Raw genomic sequence first — 24,091 nt, 5'->3', positions numbered from 1 at the left:
CTAGCTGATAACTGAGCAAAAACGTTGAATTCCAGGATTTTTTTCGTAAACACTTTTTATAACGGAATCCGACTCATAGCAACAAACTACTTTTGTTGATAAATTAGGTGTGGCTTTTTCGGCCAGGTTTTAATACATTTTTCGTTTTCCGGTAATATTGATCGTCGTTTTTCGAGTTTTCCACCTTCAAGAGGACGAAGGCTTCTTTTTCTTCTCGAATTCATATTTATATTCCCGATGTTGGCTCATAATTACTTCCGGTTGGTTAATTATAGCAGGGGAGCCCACGATGCAAAATGGGGATTTACTCGAGCGTCATTGAGACATATTAGGTTGCAAAGCTTAGATGATAAGAAGAAAAAAATGTTATATAATATATACATTTTCATCGGTGAGGGAAGCGGCCATAGATTTTTAAATATGTAAAAAATACTGTTGCATGGACATACTCGAGCGCGTCAGATATTGATAGCATCAATGTCCTACGTATTTTTAATAATGTTCGTATGTCAATCTGATCATTTGCATGATTTGGGTGGTTGTACGTAAGGGTTAAAAGTGAAAAGAAAAAACTTTAATCGAGCGCGTCAGATTTTCTAAGGGGGTGTTGAGTGCAACAAAAAAAACTCTCATTCAATAATCTGACGATTTCGATCTGACGCAAACTCGCGACCATTATTATAATGTGCAAAAAAAACTTCGCCATTTTGAAAGGTTCATCTTTATGTTTTAGACGTGCTGTCTCATAATCTGACGATTATCTGGAGGGATTCGCTTAATCTGACAAAAACAATATTTTTTTAAATATTTTTTAATTCATTGAACTTAATTAATTGAAAATCTCAGGAAATAGCATACAAATAAATAAGTGTATGTTTTTTAAGTAAAATGCTTGTATTTATAAGAACATAATTTTGAAAAAATGCTCAAAAAATTCAATATTTTATAATCAATTGATTAATTAATGAAGAAAAGAGAAATAAAACTTTCTATTTTTTTTTACCACTTTTATTTGTAGCTAACGTAACTGCAGTTTCGTCCTATAAGGATATTTTCGAACTTATATATTGTATAAGTTTGAAAATGTCCTTATAGGACGAAACTGCAGTAACGTTAGTTGCAAATAAAAGTGGTATAAAACATAGAAAGTTCAATTTCTATTTTCTTCATTATGATTTCCTACCAGGTAGTAACGGCTACATCCATCAATTAATAATAATAATAATAATAATAATGTTTATTTCATAAGATTGAATACATTTACATATAAACAAAAAAAAATGCAGAAGTAATTGATGAATTTATTATCATCTTCATCACGAACGAGTGAGTCTCTGTAATCACCTGTGATGGCGTCATGGCAACGGAATTCAGATTGGGGACGGAGTGAGAGAGAAATAGATAGAGAAAAGTGAATAGAGAATAGAGGAATAGAAACTCGAAGAGGGAAATATAGGTATCACACAGCTGCACGCATTAAACTTTATCGACGAATTTTTGTAATTTCGGCTTGCGGAAATTGTCAGATTATATATTTTTCGTTATCCTTGAATTATTTCCTTCAAAATAAAAAAAAATTAGCTACGCTCGAGAATGTCGAAATGACGTTATTTTTTTACAACTTTGCTGACCTCCCCTTTTTTTACGTCACTCTCAAAGTGTCAGATTACTGGAATATACACTTTTTAGCAGGTAATGAACTCACCCTACCTTAATCTGACGCGCTCGAGAATTTCTGATGATCAATTTTTTTTACTAATCTCATCCTTTATCCCTCTCCGGCGGCCATACATATGGGGCTCATATTTGGTGGAGGTACTTAACCGGGTACAAGGTATCCCTCTGTATATTAATCTGTCGCGCATTAGTAAATCCCGAAATCCCCGCTTGGGCTCCCCTATTATTACTCGGTATATATCCAAGCTTTACTTACTTCCTCACACTACTAAATTTATTTTTGTGGTCGTCGATGTCGACATATGATGAATAATGATAAGAAATTAATTATCGCACTGGGTTATGGGGTCCTTGAACTCTTCAGGAAAATTCTATTTCTGTTTCTTAGGAAACGACAATTCCTGATTTTGCCAATAAAAATTTGTATTGTATGTATAAGGTTGTTTCAAGAGTTTTGTCCGTTTTAATGAATCTACTTTAAACTGTAATAAATCAGTGGATGCGCATTCAATTTAATTGAAATAAGCTTTTTATCGACATTTTTTGGGTCGATAAAAAACTGATTTTTCCTCCACAAAAAAAGACTTTCGTTGAATATTTGAAATAAGCATTATTTGACTCAGTGGACTTCTGCCAACGCAACACTAGTCGACTAATCCGTTAGCACAAAAAATGCGTGATCGGCGATAAAGTCGACGAAGGCCGTTTTTGCCTGGTTCTGATTGGCGAAGTTTCTACCAACGAGAAAGTTTTCGAAGTGCTTGAAAAGATAGTCGGTTGACGAAATATGGGGGTAGTATGATGGTTGAGGCAGAACTTCGAAAACTGTTGGCGGTACTCTCAAAGACCAAAAAAAACAATACATAGAAATGAACCGGTTACGAACTAGTCCACATGGACGGTAGACTTGGCGATTCGTATAGAATAATTTTTAATAATTTTATGATTGGCTGAAGAATCAAAAAATTAAATTTGGAGTCATGTCACGGTGACGAATAGAAATCTGGAATGCGGCGATGGTTATCGCCGTCGTGTTCAGTTCAGGAACTGATCGCGATTTGAGTGTTGAAATTCGATAGTGGTGCAGTTATAATTACTTAAAATTTTTGTTATCTATTTAAAATGTGACGTCCTTGGACAAGTATTAATAATAATAACGATGGTGACCAATGCAAAAAAGAGAAACCAGTGAATAAGATTCGGATGCATTTGAATACTGAAACACAGTATACAACGTATACAGTGCGATCCATATGTATGGAATAAATTCATTTTTAGCGTTATTATGTACTATGTGAAAAAACCTGAAATAAGTCGATTTTTATTCTTAAATTGAAAATTCACAGTATGGAAATATTATCCCCCTCCAGCACCCCTTCTGAATTATAAGCACCCCTTCGAAAATTTTGAATAGCAAAGGGGGTTGTGTGGCACCTTGTTGGAAAGGGATTTTAGTCCTCTGTTCAGCAATATAAAGTTTTTTAAGTTTGGTACAATCATAACTGAGAAAATTAATTTTTACAATTGAATTAAATGTTCAAAATGACCACCATTATTCACTTCTTGACAATAACCTGATCTATTAAACAGACCATCCCTGTAACACGCTCCTTACTAACCTTGAATTCTGGAAAAAAACTTTGAAGATACTAAAATATTAGACAGAAGGCCAAATAAACAATTGATATGAATCTAGTAGGCTGCTGTCATTTAGGTATTTAAAGTTACTAAAAGACGTCATTATAATATTTGTGGGCGTATTAAATTTAATTATGGCTCATTTGTCGGAGACTCAAAGAATAGGCATTTTAATTATGATTGGTTGTGGTAATAAAACAAGAACTCAAAAGGAGGTTTGTGAAATAACCTGGTCAACACGTGTCGCAGTCTACAACTAGCAAAACTGAAAAAAAGTTTCGTGAAACTGGACATTTAAAAAATATTGAAAAACCAAGTAGAAATGTTCAATTTACTGATGAAAAAAAGTTAGATGTACTTCTAGAGATTGAGGAAAATCCGCTAAAGACAACTCGAGAACTTGCCGCCGACAATGATGTGAGTAAATCATCTATTTTGAGAGTTTTGCACAAAGTAAAATACCACCCTTACAAAGTTCAGTTGGTTCAGGAGTTAAATGAAGATGATCCTGATAGGCAAGAATTCTGTGAATTGATGATGGACAGAATGAACGCAGATTAGCAGTTCATAAACAAAATAGTGTTTCTGATGAAGCAACGTTTCATTTAAACGGAACAGTTAACAGACATAACTGTAGATATTGTAGCAGAGAAAATCCTTGAGTGTGCGACTCACACTCAATACCCTAAAAAAGTTAACGTTTGGGCTGGTATCATTAACAATAAAATTATTGGCCCTTATTTTTTTGAGGGCACTGTTAATGGTGAGGTTTATCTAGATTTTTTGATTAACTTTTTAGTGCCTACATTACAAATACATTTTCCTGATGTTAATCATCCAAATGAGATAGATCGAACTATTTACTACCAATAAGACGGAGCTCCACCGCATTTTGCACGTACAGTTAGAAATTATTTAAACGAGGTTTTTCCCAATAGGTGGATTGGAAGACGTGGAACGATCGAATGGCCGGCTAGATCCACCGATTTGACTCCTTTCGATTACTTTTATGGAGTTATTTAAAATCTAAAGTATATTTTAATAGACCAAACAATATTGCTGATTTGAAAGTTAGGATAACGGAAGGAATTAACAAAATAACCCACGAGGTCATACAAAAGGTTGTACGAGAATTCCAAAATCGCCTCGGTTATTGTCAAGAAGTTATGGTCATTTTAAACATTTAATTTAATTGTAAAGTATATTGAAAAATACATTCTAAATATTATGTGGCATTATTATCTTCATTCTACGTAAAGTTTTGTGATACCTAGATATGTTGTCAAAATTGCTGGAGGGGGATAATATTTTCATACTGTAAATTGTCAATTTAAGAATAAAAATCGACTTGTTTCAGGTTTTTTTCACATAGTACATAATAACGCTAAAAATAAGTTTATATGAGCCGCACTGTATAAGAATCTACATCTCAAGTTTGGTTTCAGGGGAAAAAACTACAAGTAAACATCAGATTTGACCGAAACTCCTTTCTCAACTGGACATAAAAAGGTCGAAAACAAACCTTATGAACGCAAGGCGGGATGTGATACAGGATTACCAAAACCATTAGATGTTCATTTAATAAAATCATTGAAAAAAACAATATACGATTGTTACAAAAGCAATGAGATTCCTAAAACTGAAATCATAAGGAAGAAATTGAATACTTCCAGCCATAACGTGAGCTGCTGTGGCAAAACTCTTCAGAATTGGATAAAGAAACTGGGATTTAGATTTAAAATAATAAACAAACGTTAAGCAGTTACGGAAAGAAGAAGAATAGTGGAATTGCAGAACAAATGACTAAATATAGACAAGAACAACGGGAAATTATCTATTTCGACGAAACTTGGTATGACAGTCACGATAGTTTCGAAAGGGTGGACTGATGGTTTGAGAATGTGTACGCCTAACATGCCTGCAAACAAAGGATCGCGACTAATCATTATGTATTGCAGAAGAAGTAAAGGATGGGTTCTGAATTCATTGAAATTATGTGGAAAAAAACTTGAAGAAATGTTGACGATCATAAAACCATGGAAGCTAATATTTTCGAGGAATGGTTTGAAAACACATTGATCCCATATTTGGATGCGAATAGTGTAATAGTTTTTGACAACGTTTCTTGTCATTCGCGTCAGCTCATCAAAGTACCGAATAAAAATTCGAGTTAAGATGAAATACAAAGTTTTTTAATGGATAACCATTTGTATTTTGAAGATTACTATACCAAAAACAAACTACTTGAAGTTTTACAGACAAAAACATTTGAAAAAGTGAATGCCCTTGAGAGGATTGCTGATAAGTATGGACACACCATACTGAGATTTCCCCCAATTTTTGTGTTTTCAATCCCATCGAGTTAATTTGGGGAAAACTGAAACAAAGCATCAGGCGTAAAAATAATTTTCCAAAATTTAATAAGAAGGTAATAGAGCTAATTAAAGAAGAAGTATCTAATATTACCGAAGAAGCCTGGCAGAAAAGGATTAAAAAGTAGTTTGTTTGAAGGTGATTGACAATGTTTCATGATGAATTTCACTAGTTCGGACACAAAGATCGTACGGGACCTTACTGCATCAATCGAAAGGAAGTTGTACAAGATTTTGAAAAAACACCAAGTCTATTTTTCGGACAAGGAAAGATCATCGCTAACACCGCACCACAGTAAGCCCCCTCACTTGTATGGACTACCCAAAATTCTCAAGAAGGACGTTCCGCTTAGACCGATCATCAGCTCCAGAGATTCGGCTACTCAAAACTTGTCTAGATTTTACTTCCCTTAATACAACCATTACAAGGAAAAACATCATCTTTTGTGAAGAATTCAAGGCATTTTGTCGAGTTACTAGGGTCAATTGAGGTCACACTGGAAGATCAACTAATTAGTTTCGACGTGAAAAGCCTTTACACCAACGTTCCGGTCGAAGAAGCACTCCAAATCATACAGAGAAAGCTATCCAAAGACGGGAACCTGAAAGAGAGAACGAACCTTCCTATAGAAGTAATCATGGAATTACTAGGATGCTGTGTACGAAACTGTTATTTTCAACTGAAGGACGAATTCTTTACACAAGATGAGGGACTGCCAATGGGATCGCCACTTTCACCAGTCATAGCCAACATATATATGGAGTGGTTTGAAACTCTGGCTATTGAAGAAGCCCACAAGAAACCTCGAGTCTGGTTGAGATATGTTGACGACACCTTCATAATATGGAACCATGGGAATACTGAACTAGACGCCTTCCTGAAACACATCAACAGCGTGAGACCTTCCATCAATTTCACAATGGAGAAGGAAATCCACAACGAATTGCCATTCTTAGACGTTTTGGTGAAGAGGACCGACACTAAGTGGGAAACATCTGTATACCGAAAACCCACTCATACGGGACAGTATCTGAACCACGAATCCAACCACCATCAATCGACTAAAAGAGGAATCATCAAGACTCTATTAGACCGTGCTTTTGGGCTCTGTAATACGAAGGAAGGTCTCGAGAAGGAACTAGACATCATCAAAAATGATCTTCAATGGAATGGCTACACCAAAGCGATGGTAGAAAAGACTTTGGCTAGAAGACAGCAGGAGCCTCGCAAGGAAGAGAAGCCGTCACAACCAGTGCTTGCACTTCCCTACATCAGAGGATTATCGGAGAGGATAGGAAGAATTGGTTCCAAGTACAACATCAGAACCTGCTTCAGATCCAGTAACACTATCTGTAGCAGCCTCACAAAAACCAGGCCACCAAACGCGGACTGCGATTCCAAGAATTGCATTTACCGGATACCCTGTGAGTGTGGAGAATCCTATATTGGTGTAACTAAGAGGCCATTGAATGTTCGCATTGCCGAGCACAAGAAACACACACAGCGAGGGGAAACCAGCAAATCAGGAATAGCAGACCATGTTTGGACCCATCAACACAACATCGAGTGGTCCAAAGCTGAGATCTTGCACAGAGAGGAACACTGGTTTAGGAGAAAATTCAAGGAAGCCGCATATATGTTGTCCAACAACGTATTCAGCCAAGCCAGCGTAGAAATACGCAACATATGGAAACCCATCATCAAGCGAAAAATGGCCAACTCCCGCCAAAACGGTCATCTCCCACGGAACCAGTGAAGCGGAAAATGGAAAGCGAGGATAAGTGAAAGTACTCGAACGACCTATAAATAGTCATCTCTCGGAGGAATCAGTTCAGTCATCACCCGAAGACGATTGTAGATACTAAAAATCGAAACATCGTGAACTAACGTGACTTGGAATCTCTCCACTTTTTATCTTTATTCTCTTTTTTCATTTCTTCATTTTAATTTATTCAATTGTTCCATTTTTACTTGTATTTTATTTCACTATTATTTCATTTCAGGTTTATTTCGGTTAATATAATTGTTACTTTCAGCCATTCATTTTTAATTTCTTCTTTTTATTCGTTGCAGGGATTTCAAATCATTTTATATAATAGTTTAAAAAAGTAGGTTGCACTATATCGTTTACTTGGACGATACCTAGCAGAGGTATCTATGGTATAAATAAGTACACCATTATGTGTATATTTTATTTAATTTTCCTCTTGATGATCAGTTGGTGATCCAAAACGCGTGTCGAAGTGTTAGAAATAAGGGTTTGGTGTTGGGATAAAACTCCAGTAATATTCATTTCTACACCAGTGCATCACATGATCTTCCGACTCTAAAAACTGGGAGTCATTATTCATTTCTTTTAGTTCAAGTATTGATTTGATAGTTTTCCGTATTTATTTATTATCTTTCAAACCCATGTTCAAAGAAACTATTTTTAATGACATCGAACGTAATTCAAAATATGTCTTTGTCTAGCGATAAATTTGCTCATTCTCACCTCTGGTGGGAGGAGGAGAATGAAAACATTATTATTGAAGATTTTTATGAGAGCGATCATTCAAATAATTTTCTAATCATTCATCACCTTCGTTTGGATTTGCTAATAAAATTATCAATTATGAACTATATATTGTTTTCATTCTATTTGAAATAAACTATCTTATACCACGGAGAGTTTCACAAATAAAAATAACTATTTAATCAATATAATTCGGTAAGCAACAAAACAACAAATTTCCTGATAGGATATTGGGACAATTCGACTTAATTGAGCAGGATAAAACAGGTCATCTCAGTTTGAATGTTATCGTTAAATTTTTGGAATGTACTATCTTCCACATATATATCAAATGAAAATATTTTTCATATTTTATCAAACTGATATAAATTATTTGCGGATTTTTACATTCATAACCGACGATAACTGAACGGTGTCTGGGTTTTTAGATTAAAACTCAGTTCAACATTAAAATCTACTCAGAGTTGATCTATCTGAATAACAGTAAAAAGTTATTGATCGAAGTGCTATGAAAGGAAGAATAAAAAAATTGAGTTCAAAGTTGTTGCAACATATAAGAAATGGTTCAATGAACCCACTGGCATTACTAAATAACTTCATAGCTTCTGCATTCGAACTTTGAGAGATACCAAAAAAAAATGAATAGGAGTAAGATCCGCATTATGGGGGAAACAGTCGTGGCACGGGTAGCAAGGGGGGGGGGTTCTATCCCCTCTGTTATGGAACCTTGTAATGGACGAGCTACTATGTCTCTTGGACCGTAATGGGTATAAAGCACTGGGCTATGCAGACGACTTAGTCATCCTAGTCCAGGGTAAATACAATAAAGTAAGTACAATAAACATAAGCCCATCCAAATCGATCATAGTAGCATTCACCAAGAGGACTAAAGAGGGCCTCGGACCTCTAAAACTTCGAGGTGAAGAAATACAAGTGTCGGGGGAGGTTAAATATCTAGGAGTAATCCTAAATCCCAAACTGACCTGGAACCAACACTTGGACAGGATAAAGAAAAAAGCGGAGCTACGTAGCACTGATGCTCGCCAGACGCACCTATGGAAAAACATGGGGGCTAAAACCAGACATGGCACATTGGCTATACATGATAGTGGTTAAACCCATGGTAACATAGGCATCTCTGGGCTGGTGGCCAAAGATGAAGCAGGCGACCTCCATCAACAAACTAGGCAAGGTGCAAAGACTTGCATGTTTGGCAATGACGGGAGCAATGAGAACTACCCCAAAAGCTGCATTGGAGACACTCCTGAATCTACCTCCTTTACACTTTGTGATAATGGGGGAGGCCAGGATGGGCCAATTCAGACTGGAAAACTCACCGAACTACAGAAGATCGGACCGAACAGAAATTTCGGAACAAGTGGAGGAGCACATATTAAATATGTGCACGGACAACATGACACCGAAGTACACCTTTAACACAAACTTCACGGCCAAAATCATAAGCCGTGAAGAGTGGAAGACCATTAGTCATCCCGAAAACATGTTTGGAAAAAACACCTGGTATACAGATGGATCGAAGACCAAACATGGAACGGGAGCTGGAATATACCGAGCGGATAAACTACAGCTATCCGCTAGGACTATACACATCCGTCTTTCACGCGGAAGTGTATGCTATTTTGCCATGTGCAAGGCTTGTCAAATTGAGACCTCAAAGAAATGAGCGGATCAATATTTTTACAGACAGCAAGAGCGCACTAGGGGCTCTGACAAACCCGAAGGTGACATCAAAACTGGTCTGACAATAATAATAATATGTTTATTTACCAGCAATAGATAGAGTTTCAAATACATCATATGAAATTTCAGATAGAATACAAAAAAAGAAAACAATCAATTAAATGAAATGTTCTAGATATAAGTAATAAACATCGAGAGAACCCATTGAAACCCTAAGGTTGTGCATGGGAATTCTTTACTTATTGTATTACCAAATAATCTTCGAACAGTATTTCAGTGTGAGTATTTACAATATTTACAATATTGTGGACCTGAGAAAAAGTAGATGACAATATTCTTGACCTGAGAAAAAGTAAATAACAATGACAATGAGAGGAGAATTGAAAATTCAGCTCATTTCTATAGCGATGAAAGTAGGGAAATTTTGATAAGTTATTTGTTATCAATTATATTTAATATTATTTCATGATCTACATTGAGGAGATACTTTTTGAATATATTTTTTATTAGTGGTATCGAGTTGACTTTCATTAGCTTATTTTTATGCATATATTCTAGAAAGTTAAAGAATTTTTTTGTTAAAAAAACTGAAACAACGTTGTCCCACCGATTTTTTTGTTGTCTGTATTTCTACGAACATTTTTGCTTTGTTTTTTGTGGTATAACTATGCTCTAACTGTTGAAGGGTGTATTTATTTTTACTTATGAAAATTGCTATGTCGTGTAAATATAACTTTCTGACGCTGAGGATAGCTGCATCCTCAAAAAGCTTTTTTGACGGATACGTATATTTTTTTTGGTAAATTATTTTCAAAATTTTTTTCTGTACTATCTCAAGTTTTCGAAGATGGGTATTAAGGTCACCACCCCAGCTAAGGATACCATATCGCAGTCGTGACTCCACAAGAGCATAATATAGAGTTTTGAGGGAACGCGTATCTAATATTCTATTGAAGCATTTGAATCTATACAACAATGGTCTTAGACTTTTAGTTACTTCATCGATATGATGATTCCATCTTAAATGACAATCTATTATAACCTCTGCTTGTTTGATGGCAATCTGTTGATTGGTTTTTCCCAGTGTGAGTTCCTTGAACTTAGGTAAGTTAGTTCTGTAACTCGAAAAAGTTATATAAAAAGTTTTGTCAAAGTTTACGGTAAGCAACTTATGGTCAAACCAATTGATAATATTTAACAGATCGTTTTCCATTTTCATTTTCAGACTCTCCCAGGTTTCTGCAGTGTATAGAATGGCAGTGTCATCAGCGAAGCTCACAATTTGACCTGTAGTTTCATGGATGGTAAGTAGACTATTTATATATAATGAAAAAAGTAGTGGCCCTAGCACTGTACCTTGTGGTACTCCATATTTTATAAATTTCTCTTCGCTGATTCCATTTCCTATTTTTACATACTGCTTGCAGCAACTCGAATAATTTGAAAATAATTCATTTGCCACAACTCGTATTCCTGAATCTTGCAGGGAGTCCAATGAAGTGGGAATGCCATGAAGAACTGAATGAACTTGCAAACAGAAACAAATTAACTTTGTACTGGGTGCCAGGGCATTCAGGAATCACAGGTAATGATAAAGCTGATGAATGCGCTAGACTCCGCGTCTAGCGCATCAACTTCATATATAGGTCCTGAACCAGCTCTGGGGGTACCAAAATCACTGGTACGAAACCAGATTAGGATTTGGACCAATAAAAAGCACACAGAGTACTGGACAAAAGTACCTGGCAACAAACACAGTAGAGTCTTCATTGGGGAACCGTCCGAGAAAAGAACCGAAGAACTACTTCAATATAGTAGGGATCGGCTCAGAATAATTATAGGGTTACTAACCGGTCATTGTCCGCTCAGAGAACACCTGAATAAAATGGGTCTGTACAACGGAGACCTCAGCTGCAGATTATGCAACGAATGTGAGGCACTGAATCACAGAAGGCAGGCAATATATGAACGTATGAAATTACGTCCAGAAGAATATGACAAACATCCAACACGAAACCTGTACAAACTAGTATAGGGAACGAGACTGATGGAATGGGTGTCATGAGAAGATGGGAGAACAAACGCAATAAGCCCAAGAGGAGGCAGTGTTTCCTGGAGACTTGGACTAAATCAAGTCAGACAGCTCCCAAGGTACCAAAAAAAAAAAGATCCGCACATCTTGCATTTAAGCAAGCCTCCTATAGTTTACATTAATTTGAGAGATATCAACTAGTCATCCAAATCTTGCCCAAACACTCTACCTAAAGACCCAAAAAACTGCACCTAATTATAAATGAAAAAAATGAAATGTCAAGATGGTAGATCTGCTTATTGCAATCCTTGGTGAAAGGATGCACAATCCACTATCGAATTTCAAAATAATATCGGCTGGCCGCACTAAGGCAGAAATCTTATCCGGACAGATGCAGAAGGCTGTCATTCTTAGCTCACTACGCTTGATCAGGGCACCCCACAGTGTGGGTAGTGGTCGTTGGTTGATAATGCTTGCGTTGCTTGATTATTAAACAACATAATATAATTATAAACAATTAAAAGGTTTAACATAAAAATAGGTAGGAAAATAGCAGTGAGAACAAGTTATATCGAGACATCTCTTTGCAGGAACTCATCTAATAACCCCCGTTCGTCAATAATTCTTTGATATGGTTCTTGAAACTTACTAAAGGTCCTTGACATCCTGTGGCAATGAATTAAAAAGTATGATGCCGTTATACCTAGAGATTCCTTGAATGTCGAAGTTTTGTGTTTTGGGATGGTCAAGTGTTTAGTTCGTGTTGCATAATTATGAGTGACTGACTCGTGATTAAAATGAAGCAGAGCTTCATAAATATACAGGCCAAAGAATAATAGACCGTCTTGATACCATATAAGTCTAGCAACTCTTTGAGCTGGCGTATTGCAAATATTGCATGATTGAATTTTTTTTACACATGCTCAATGTGAGGATCCCAAGACAAGGTTTAATCTAAGTAGATTTCAGGAGTTTGGCTGTATCAGATAGTTGGATGTTATTAAGATTCGATGTCTTTCTCAAGGAGAAACCCAAGTGAATTATTTTATTTGCATTCAGTTTCAGTTGGTTTCTGTCACACCAAGAAACCATAGCGTCCATGACTGAGTTTATATTGAATTCTAACTCATCTATTGTGGTACCAGACATTGATATGGTGGTGTCATCTGCGAACATCACGGTATAACCATGTTCAATATATTTCGTGAGATCATTTCGTGGGGTGAGAACTACAACTAGGTAACTACAAATTTGGCGAAATCTGGATAAGTGCACATATAAATTCCATTAGGTGAGGCCCACACCATACTACAACTAGATATCTGTTGTAGACATTTTACAGGAGTTATTTAGAGTTTTCAAAACTAGATAAGTTGATGATCAGAAAAAAAGTTCAATCTACAACTAGATAAGTTCACTTATCTAGTTGTTCAACTTAGCAGAACTGCAAGATTGAAGCAACAATTAGGCAACTCAACATGTCTAGTTGTAGCACTACAAGTCTGGGGCTTCATGTTTAAAATCAACAGGTGGCTCTAGTTGTCTTGGTAAGGTTGGATGTAAACAGTGTGTGATATTGAGTGCTTTATTCTTCTAAAACTCCAAGATGTATTCAAGAACAAGACGTATATTGCAATTATGCGACATCAACATTAGTAAGTATAATTTTATTAATCAATTCATTAAAATACCGTTACCGGCTAAATAACTTACTTAGGTAATTGAGGATACCAACTCCTTTTGTCAATATCAAAAAGTATTTTTAAACTAGAACTTACAGAGCAATGAAATAGAATGCCGACATTAAAATTATCGGAATAGTCATACAGCGCGGCCAGTAGGTTATGCCGAGCAATGAATTCTACCGGGTTAATGGCGGCAATTCCTTTGATGTGATCTTTGGCGGCACAGTAAGCACGGAAAGCAATCAAGGACGCCGTATTAAAATTTAATTGTAATGTTGTTACAATTCAATAATGTAATTGAAACTTTTGTTTTCTTCCCACACCTTAGAAAAGTTTGATTTTCAGTTGAGACCTTTTGACTTTGGTTGATATCTGATCACCGCTCGCTTAGTTATATCAGAAAATGCGTGAGGCAGGTGCCGGGTTGAAGTACCTCTAAGTATTTTGTTTTATATTTGATTTCAAATCGGATTCGATTCACAGTTTAATTTTTTTTCCTTCAATTTACGTTCTATACATTTTTTCATTCGAGTTTTCGTCATGCAAGAATTTAACATTTTTTTTTTCTAATGTTTCTAATAGTTCTGTTCGATAGTATATTCATGTAACTTTTGCAAGGGTCCCCGTACCGGTTTAAAATTACATTAGGAAAATATATCATAATTTCATAATTTACATTCATTTATATTGATGTAGGTAACGACTGCAGATTGAAATCAGAAGCTAGACCATGTAGTCCATCCTCTCGACATCACGCTATACCTGAAGCTCACAGAGCAAATGACTTTACTGGAGAGACTTGTGAGTAACCATTCATCAAACACTTTACTTATGGAGTGGCTTACAATCAACTATTCTAATTTTATATTTCTCGTTACTAGCGGCACAACCAGAAGAAGTGGGGAATTTAAATGGTACATCCTACAACAGCGATTCCATCCCTGGGCCCAGTCATTCTGCTGAAACCAACACTAGGAGACCAGGTGAGAAACTCGACACTCTTAACTTCAATTATGATACAGATGAGGAAGTTGATGAAGAGCCTTTGTTCTCATCAGAACACTCCGAATTTTGCCCAGAGGAAATGTCTGCAGACGAAACCTCTGAAAGTGACACTGACTACGTCCATACACATCGGATCCGAAAAAAGAAGAACAGCACTGGACGTCTCGACGGAATGGAGGTGTTTCCAGAGCCGACGGTGGAACCACGAAAACGGTTTAGATGTCCAAGCAAATGGGCAAGGACTTTAAGCAAGGAAAAGAGGGCTAGGGGCGAATCGTATGTCTCTTCACGGAAGAAAGTTATACCTGCGATCCAAATGAAACCCCCGTGCCAAAATTGCAGGAGCCAATGCAACTCAAAAATTTCGGAAGAGGAGCGAAATAGGATTTTTTCAGCCTATTATGCATTAGGTGAATATAGCAGGCAGAGGGATTTTATTCATGCCAATACTGAAAAATTGACTAAAAAGCGCATAACAGCCGATAATTCAAAACGGAATTTTACTGTCACATTTTATCTTCCCAGCCAGGGAAAAAAAGTTAAAGTGTGCAAGACAATGTTCCTCAATACCTTGGGCATTAAAAAAGGTGTTGTAGACATAGCGATGAAAAAGCGAACCACCGAAAATACTAACCAAGAAGATAAGAGAGGAAGACACATCAAGAAGCAAACTCCACCAGACATTGTTCAAAATGTAAAAGCACACATCGAAAGTTTTCCTGTCATGCCGTCTCATTACTGTCGTGCAACCACCAAGCGCCTTTACCTGGATCAGAGTCTGAACGTTAACCGAATGTACAACATGTACATTCAAGTTTGTAGTGAAAATGATGAACCTAAGGCAACTTTACCTTTTTATCGAAAAATTTTCAACGAGTGCTACAATTTAGGATTCCATCATCCAAAAAAGGATCAGTGCCGAGTTTGCTCTCATTACACCAATGCTTCATCAAACGAGAAAGACACCTTAAAGGAAGACTATACAAAGCACTTACAGCTGAAAGAGAGAGCTCGTACCGAAAAAATGAAAGACAAAGAAGAAGCACAAAATTCAAATGGCGAATCTGTATGTGCTAATTTCGATTTGCAGCAAGTTCTTCTCGTACCATCTGATCCAGCTAACAATGCTCTATTTTATAAACGAAGACTCGCTACGTACAATTTTACGATATATACACTGAACTCACAGCAAGGTTTCTGCTACATGTGGGACCAGACCCAAGGAGGTAGAGGAAGCTGTGAAATAGCAAGTTGCGTTCACTTGTTTTTAAAAGGCCTCCTTAGTAACGTAAAAAACGTAGTATTTTACAGTGACAGATGTGGTGGGCAAAATCTTAATCAGTTCATCGCAACAATGTTCATGATTGCTGTGCAGGAGCTAGATAATATATCAGTCATTGATATGAAATTTCTAGTCCCGGGCCATACACAGATGGAGTGTGACTCTATGCATTCAGCTGTAGCCACCGAGCTGCAAAGAGTAGGCAAAGCGTCGTGGCCGGAAGACTTGAAGCAGATCGCAAGAAGCGCAAGAAGAAAAGGGGACAAACCCTACCAAGTGTTCGATCTTCTTATCGAAAATATAAATGATTACAAGCTTTTTATGAAGGAAAATCTTACGAACCGGAAGAAGGGTGAAGACTCAGAGGAAGTGCGGTGGCAAAAAATGAGCTGGATGCGTTTCGAAAAATCCGAACCGTATAAGATGAAATTCAGGGAGAATTTTGATGAACCCTTCAAAATCTTAGACTTTAATAAAAGAAGCCGTCGGCACACATTCTTGCAGCTAAAGCAGCGGTATGATCAACCAATCCCCATTACCTCCTTGAAATACAGGGATCTGGTTTCTTTGTTCACACTAAAGCCCCCAGCACTCGGAGATAGGTACAAACAATTTTATCTTGATCTGCCTCATGATGGAGATGTCGGCGAGCCCGAATGCGATTTTGACGATTCTGACAACGAAAATCTATAATTTTTTATTATTGTTTTGTTTTTGCTCAATTTTTATTGTTAACTTTGTAAATTTAACTAAATAACATCGTTAGATTTTATCGATTTTGATTTTTCGCTTGTAAAAAAATAGTATTAATATTATTTTCAATAAAAACTTAATACTTAATACTAAATAAACTATTCATTTACTACCCTGCTTGTTGAATGTGATTGAATTATTTAGTTTGACTTTAACATTGTGCTATGGAGGCTTCCTAAATTGGATATGAAAAATCATTTATTAAATACAACATTGATCATTTGGAATGTAAGTACTTCTAACTCAACATCAAAAATATCCTTATTGCTAAAACTAGGTAACTGATTTTTTTTAGGATACATTATATTTCAAGGAATTTTTCTCGTCAATTCTTAGAAAATTGTGGTCAAAACGAGACATAAATACTTCTAATAAAATATAATCCAGAAATGGTAGTAAGATAACTTTTAGTTTAGTCTCCACAGTCTTCCAAAACCTTACTAAAACTTTAATTTGCGTTTTTCTCGAAACAGCTGAATTGTAGTTACCTAGTTGTAGTATTGACCCCACGATTTATATAAATTGAAAACAGCAGTCCTAATATTGAACCTTGTGGTACACTAAGCATAATATCTTGAATGTATGATGCAGTGTTATTCAGAGTCACAACCATTTTTCTGACAGATAAAAATGGCTTAATCTGTTAAAGTACGAAACCTCTGATAATAATGTTGTACAATTTACTGATCATAATTTCATTTCTTACTGAATCAAAGGCTTTCGCTACATCCAATAATATTGAGACTACATACTTCCCCTTATCAATGTTATTGTAAATGAACTTAAATTTACTAGCAATAGCTGTTTCAACCGAAATATCTTTTCTAAAGCCATGTTGCTGATAAGATAAGATTCTGTATTATTCAAGAAATAAAACAATTCTATTTGCAACTATTTTTTCTAGTAGTTTTGATGTCACACTTAATAAAGAAATTTGGCGATAGTTGTCAATATCTACTTGGGAACCTTTTTTATGTGTTGGTATAACCTTTGCAGTTTTCCAGACTTCAGGAAAAAGTCCCTCAAATATTGATTGATTTATGAGCTTCACTAGAATGCCCGATACTGTTGGGATGACATCAAATCCACTAGATGATTTATTTTTTAAATTATTGATCGTCGTTAGTATCTCAGTTTCCAACACTTCCTCGAAGAAAATAGAGTTTTCATTGTAATCAGCGCCGGTATGTGGTAGTGACATATTCTGACCTATGTAGCTTAACCGATTTTCAGAGACTACCTTCGCAAAGTTGTTAGCAAACTCATTTACAACTTGCGAATTATCGGTTAACAAGACATCATTTATTCAAGGAGGATATCCTTGTTTTTTATATTTTTATTTCTCCCTGTATAATAATTTCTTATGTTCCACCTGGCTCTTTTCGGTTTTCAGATATTTCTATTTTGTTGCCATAATATTCAGGTTTTGACTTCCGCAGTTTTTTTGTATATTCCCTCTTTTATTTTTTATATGTCTCCTCACTCACATTTCCTTTCATCACTTTTTATACAGCTCTCTCAACTCTTTACTTTGATTTTTTAGTTCATTTGTCACCCATCTTTTTTTTACTTTGGGTCTGCTGCCATTGTGTATGTTATTTGTATTCACTCTGGGACAAGCCACATCAAGACACCATAAAAATTCATTCATGAAAGCATCAAATGCATCATTTGTTCTAAGCCCTTCTATAGTGCAGTCATTTTAGGCCGATTTAGACCTGTATTTCGGAAAGTTGACGTACCCAGCTGTAAATTTGTATAAATTTTGTATTTTGGCATCATAAAAGTATTCTCAAAATTCACATATGATTCGACAGCTGCAACTTCAAAAATTGTGGGGTCAAAAGTAAAAAAAACCGACTTTTTGCACGTTTTTTGCCAATATCTCGTTTCCAATGGGTTTTATGCTAATTGTATCCATTATCAATATTGTAGAGAATTAAATTTTCTACAACTTTTGTTTCAAACATTTTTTCATACGTTGAATCGTTTTTGACATAGAGGGCAGCGCGATGGCAGATTGAATATTATTTGAAATCAACTGGTTTTCCCGATCGAAATCAGCTCATTTAAGGTTTATAAATTATTACTTAATAAATAATTACAAATAATTTTCATTTTTTATTAGCAAATACATTATATTTAAATATTTTTTTTATTAATGAACCGATCTATGAATTCAATAATGCAATTTATTTCTATATTTCAAAAAGTCATTAAGTGATATACTTTAATTACATTCTAATTGTATTCTCTTTTATGGTAATTGCATTTTGTTGACATCAACACTAAACAGGCCAGAGATGATGGGGATGTTCTCATTATTGAGACAGCTATTGAAGAATCTAAACGTCAAAGAACAGCAATTATAGTCGGTGAAGATATTGATTTACTTGTGGAGCAGCTCACCAACATTTTAATCGTGTTTATTACCAAGTTCAAACTTGGTTAGGACATGATTTAGAACCCCAGGAATGGGGTTGGACAATGCGTAACGGATTGTTAGAACCTATCATGACCATTTAACACCTGCTATGATATTCTGTAACTGCATAAGTGGTTGTGGTTCAAGATGTGGACGCAGGAAAGCGGAGTTGCAATGCTCGTTAGCTTGTGGCCAGTGTAATGGGCAAACTTGTCTCAATGCTGTACCATATGAGACCGATGTTAACGAAGATAGGTCATTTGATCCAGAAATCATGGAAGAATTGGAAACGAATCTGGGTGAAGATGACAATGAAGATGATAACGACCTTGAATTTTAACAGCTGCGAGAAGACGACGACGATGAAGAAGAAGAAAATTGAAATTAAAACTCATTATTCTTTTAATTATTTTATCCAGTCCAGTTGATATTGCTCAGTCGTGTTCTGAGTTATTGGAAATTCTCATCGATGAATTTTTTTTTAGAGGTGGTAGTAGTAGTTTGCAATTCATTTGATGATAAGTTAGGTAGACTGAAAGAAAGAATATGGGCAAGATGTTTTGCTAGTGAAGTATCATGAAGATATACAGTTACTTCATCTTCTGAAATGTTAATAATAAGATAGTCAATTGCTGTAGCACTCACATGATCCAAATAATGGAAAAACTCATTCAAAATTGAATGAAATATTTATTATGATGAAAACGAAAAAAATACGCTTAGAGTAGTTAATAAAATAGTTAAGAAAAATACAAAGAATCCTGCTACCCAACAGGAACGATGAAAAGAAGATGTGCTGCATTCTTAAAATGCTCTGGAACCGTTTCTGAAGAGTGATTAATGAATACTGAATGAATTTCTCAATACTTTCTGTTGATCTTGACCTGCCTCAAGTCATTGGACTCAGGTCATCTTGCCCCCCAAATATGACTTGCAATCCTCGTAGAACTGGTTCCCTTTCAGTGGAAGAGCTTCATGAAGCAAGAGCCGAATCGATCCCCCTACGAAACCCTTCTTCACTTGGAAGGATCGATCGCAGCTTGAGAAATGGTTCTTATGGAGATTCTGTTCTTCCTTACGAATCAGTAGACAGTTGTCCTGAAAATCTAGAGAAGAAAATTGGATTGGATAATTTAGGAAACACTTGCTAGATGAATAGCATTTTACAAGTGTTGTTCATGACGAAGAATTTCAAGAACGAAGTTTTAATGATGAACGAGAACGGGAATGTTTCCTACTTATTCATCAATCTCAAACACCTGTTCATGCAGCTGCAGTTTCGTAAGAAGGTATCATCTTTCCCTCCAACCGATTTCCTGGAGTCTTTGAAGTCCACTAGATACGTTAGGACAACAAGAGGATTGTTCCGAATTCTTGGGGTTCTTGATGAATACTCTTTGTTAGCAAAACAATAGCACAATCAATACGCCTGACCGCTCTGCAATACTCTGCATTGAATGATTCCTTACAGTCCATCTCGTCTTGTGTTTGTAAATCCTTTGCTGAAAAAATCCTCACTTGTTTACTTTGTGGTAAATGTTCAAGAAGTACCGAAAACTTATGTGAATTTCTGGAACTTCATCTAGCTTTTCCTAATATGACTAATAACCAGTCCGTGCAAAGTTTATTGTTAAATCATCTGAAAATGGAATGTTTAACGGGTGATGATCGACTGTATTGTCAAACATGCGCCAAACTAACTGACTGTTCTAAGGAAACAAGTATAGCTGAGGCACCAGTCAATCTAATAATAACACTGATGATTTTCAAACAAGACTCAACCTCTAACGGAAGCAAGAAACTCTTTGGAAAGTTCGAAATAGATGAACATTTCAACCTAGCAGACCACTATTATAATATTCATGCAGTCATTGTTCACTGTGGTTCTGGCGTTGAATTTGATCATTATTATGCCTTGGTCAAAGACGAAACGGACTGGTTTAAGTTTGACGATAGTCGTATCACGAAGTGTTCTGGCGATGCATTGAATTTATTGGAGCCTCTAGAGACACCCTACATTTTGTGCTGCAGGTTTTTCCGGGTTTTCCTGCAGCTGAAAAAGCAAATGCGCCACTGGAATCAATGAAGTCGCCTCGGAGCGCCAATTAATTTTTATTGTTGTTTTTATTTTATATGTATCGTTGTTTTAATAAAATGTTTTTTTTAACAAAAAAAAAAATATAAAGATTCATATGCTGAGGTTGCAACTTTCGTCTGGTCACCTTAATAAGGTAAAATGCTGAATATGTATCCGTGCAACTTTGCTTATTTGGAGATGATACATTCTTACAAAACTGCAGCTGCTATACAGGTGTTTGAGTTTGGTGAATAAGTAAAAAACATTCTTGTTCTCGTTCATCGTTTAAAAGCTCGTCATGAACAATACTTCTAAAATGCTATTCATCTAGCTAATGTTTCCTAAATTATCGAATCCATTTTTTTTCGCAAGATTTTCAGGACAACTGTCTACTGATTCGTAAGGAAGAACATGTTTCACAGAATCTGCTTCAGAACCATTTCTCAAGCTGCAATCGATCCTTCCAAGTGATGAAAGGTTTCGTAGGGGGACTGACCTGGCTCTTACTCCATGAAGTATTTTAGTAGCTTGATTTTTTCAAATAAAAAGGTTGGCGGCCACTTTTTGACTGGCAACCTGTCATAAATGTATTTTCCTATTCATAAATGTATGTAAAAATTTGAGTTTGATTAACTACACTATGAATGTAGTGATTTTGCGGCGGGATCCTGTACTATATAGGTAATTATTTAAAATTTTTGAAATTTAGGTACTTCAAATTGTAAAATATAAATCATTGAATATATAGAATTCAGTTATAAAAGACATGCACGAACAAGTCGTTCGTAAAATTTGTGATGCACTGTTCGAACCATACTCTGAGTTTTAAACTGCGCCCCCCCCCCCAAATGATTTTCAGGATCCGCCACTGATTCTATCCCACGATACTATAACGGGGAATCCCATGCAGCCAATTTTCGTGTGTTCATTTGTGCAATTTTTGGCTACCTAACTTTCCTTCGAATATGAAAGAATTTACGTAACATATGGACTTTCCTCAAATACCACCGAAATTCTACACACGTCAATCTACAAGAAATATGTGTCATGTAAACACAAATTTTCACTGGAAACTGATAGTTGTTGAGAAATTCCTCATTCGAGAATTGAAGAGATATATTTTTAAATATATTATTTATCAGTGCCACAGATCCTTATTTAGAAATTCATAATTGCTTATGAGAAGTATAGCACGAGTAGGGGGGGTCAAAAGATAATAACTGGTACATATAATAACAACTAAACAGGGTCCAATCAAAGTATTTTGTTGTGTTAACTTGTGTGGATGAGAACTCGTGTGAGTATTTCTCAAAGAAATTAATTAATGAAGCTGAAGTCTTTTTGGATTTTCGATAGATATTTTCAAATTGTCCACAAATTTTTTTACTCGTAAACGTCTAGCTAAGAGTGATTTTCTTTCATTTAAATTGTCTTGAAAAATCATGTTAGAGTAAAAATAAAAGGTTTTCAGAAGACTAAAGTGATAAAAGGAAATATAGACTTTACAATCATTAAAGTCAAATAAACTAAAAAGCTAAAACTATGATGAAAAATAAATCCTTGTGAAACAGTTGTATCATCATAAAAGTAATATGTACTTCAAATATTTATTATTATACTCGTATGTGACCATCCCTAGAACTTAACATAAAACCAGACATTATAATCACATACTGCGGTGAAAGTAAGATGATGACATGGCTGTCATAGAAATAGTAGAGTCAGATTACGAATAGATAGAGAGGATTAAATATTATACAGTTTTTGAGTAGAAAATGTTTTAACAATATTTATTGGAATTGTTGAAATTGATATCATGGAAACTGAGCTCGAACTAGCCGGGAATAGTTCTTATTTTATATTGAAAAGAAATATTCAACGTCTATTTTCAAAGTTTTAAAACAACTCATTCAATATTATTTTGACTGAATTGCAGAATAAGGTAATTGGTGAAATCAGAAATAATGTTTTTTTTACAGCTTGTATTTGTAACTAACTGCAGTTTCGTCCTAAAAGGACATTTTCAACCGAATACAATAAACTGAAAATAATTGATAATGTGAGCCCTTATATATTTATTGAAGATAACTCTGGACATTCTCATAGGACATGCCTAACTGTCTCATCTTCCTTAGTTGACAGTGGCCAGTAACTGTTAAGCATAAATTTTTCCTGGTCATCGCCAGATATAGGTAATAACAGAGGTACTAGTTTGATTTGATCATTTAGCAGGTTACATCTACAATGCTTTTATGAGTTTCCAAGGATTCCAAAAAATTGAGTTTCCAACCCTTGCTTGTATTGTGCAGAATTTCCGAATCGTTAGGATTGGGGAACTTGTGGTTGCATTCCATTGATTATACAAAACTGTACACTGTGTTACAAAACGAAAATTGGTTTGATGTTATGAATTGCAATGAATCACAAAAATCCTATGATAACTTTATTACTAAATTTGAAAAACATTTAAAAGACTGCACTACAAGACACGTACGTGAAAAAAAATCTTCGCACAAACTTAAACCGTGGATCACTGTAGGTTTAATCAAATCTATAGAGCATAGAGATAAAATTAAACTGAAAATGAATAAAAATATGAACCCAGAATTGAGAAATGAATATAAGCGGTATAGAAATGAATTGAGTAAATTATTACGAATTACAAAAAAATACTATTACAGAAATAAATTAAAGGAAAATAGTAAAGATTGCAAAAAAACATGGGAAACAATCAATGAAATAACTAATAGAAATATAAAACAGAAAAATATAGGGGAAATCAAATTAAAAGATAAGATGTTTGTTTGAAGGTGATTGACAATGTTTCGTGATGAATTTCACTGGTTCGGACTTCCATTGTCTACTATATAAAATGATTTGAAATCCCTGAAACAAGTAAAAAAGAATAATTAAAAAGAATAGTTGAAA

At 35.4% G+C, this 24,091-nt stretch overlaps 3 protein-coding genes across 7 annotated transcripts in view; 2 read left to right on the top strand and 1 right to left on the bottom strand.

The window, feature by feature from the left end:
* Positions 1-24,091, bottom strand: part of spel1 (DNA mismatch repair protein spel1) — a 127,112-nt gene that overhangs the window by 39,838 nt on the left and 63,183 nt on the right. The window lies entirely within an intron of this gene.
* The window catches only part of LOC111506455 (uncharacterized), a 69,843-nt gene continuing 56,938 nt past the window's right edge, over positions 11,187-24,091 (top strand). For 2 of the 3 annotated variants that reach the window (XM_074185333.1, XM_074185332.1), the window contains exon 1: positions 11,187-11,208. In XM_074185333.1, the coding sequence (XP_074041434.1) occupies positions 11,202-11,208 (7 nt within the window). In that variant the 5' untranslated portion in view covers positions 11,187-11,201. Of the gene's footprint in view, positions 11,209-22,348; positions 22,461-24,091 lie in introns of those variants that run through there. The other variant, XM_023161521.2, reaches the window with a different exon arrangement.
* Positions 13,155-16,685, top strand: LOC141486808 (uncharacterized). Of its 3 annotated transcripts, XM_074185375.1 has the most exons (3): positions 13,155-14,422; positions 14,503-14,604; positions 14,680-16,685. In XM_074185375.1, the coding sequence occupies exon 3, from the start codon at positions 14,706-14,708 to the stop codon at positions 16,599-16,601; it is 1,896 nt and encodes a 631-aa protein (XP_074041476.1). In that variant the 5' UTR covers positions 13,155-14,422; positions 14,503-14,604; positions 14,680-14,705; the 3' UTR covers positions 16,602-16,685. The 3 variants fall into 3 exon arrangements, with proteins under 3 accessions (XP_074041476.1, XP_074041474.1, XP_074041475.1); XM_074185373.1 differs by having other exon boundaries at positions 14,503-16,685; XM_074185374.1 differs by having other exon boundaries at positions 13,155-14,604; positions 14,662-16,685.

Source organism: Leptinotarsa decemlineata, unplaced genomic scaffold (genome assembly GCF_025532065.1).
Source record: "Leptinotarsa decemlineata unplaced genomic scaffold, Ldec_3_MD MMD2_tig00026374_RagTag_RagTag, whole genome shotgun sequence".
In the NCBI taxonomy this organism is placed as follows: Eukaryota; Metazoa; Arthropoda; class Insecta; order Coleoptera; family Chrysomelidae; genus Leptinotarsa; species Leptinotarsa decemlineata.
Note: the sequence above shows the minus strand (reverse complement) of the source record. Positions and strands in the feature narration are given on the sequence as shown.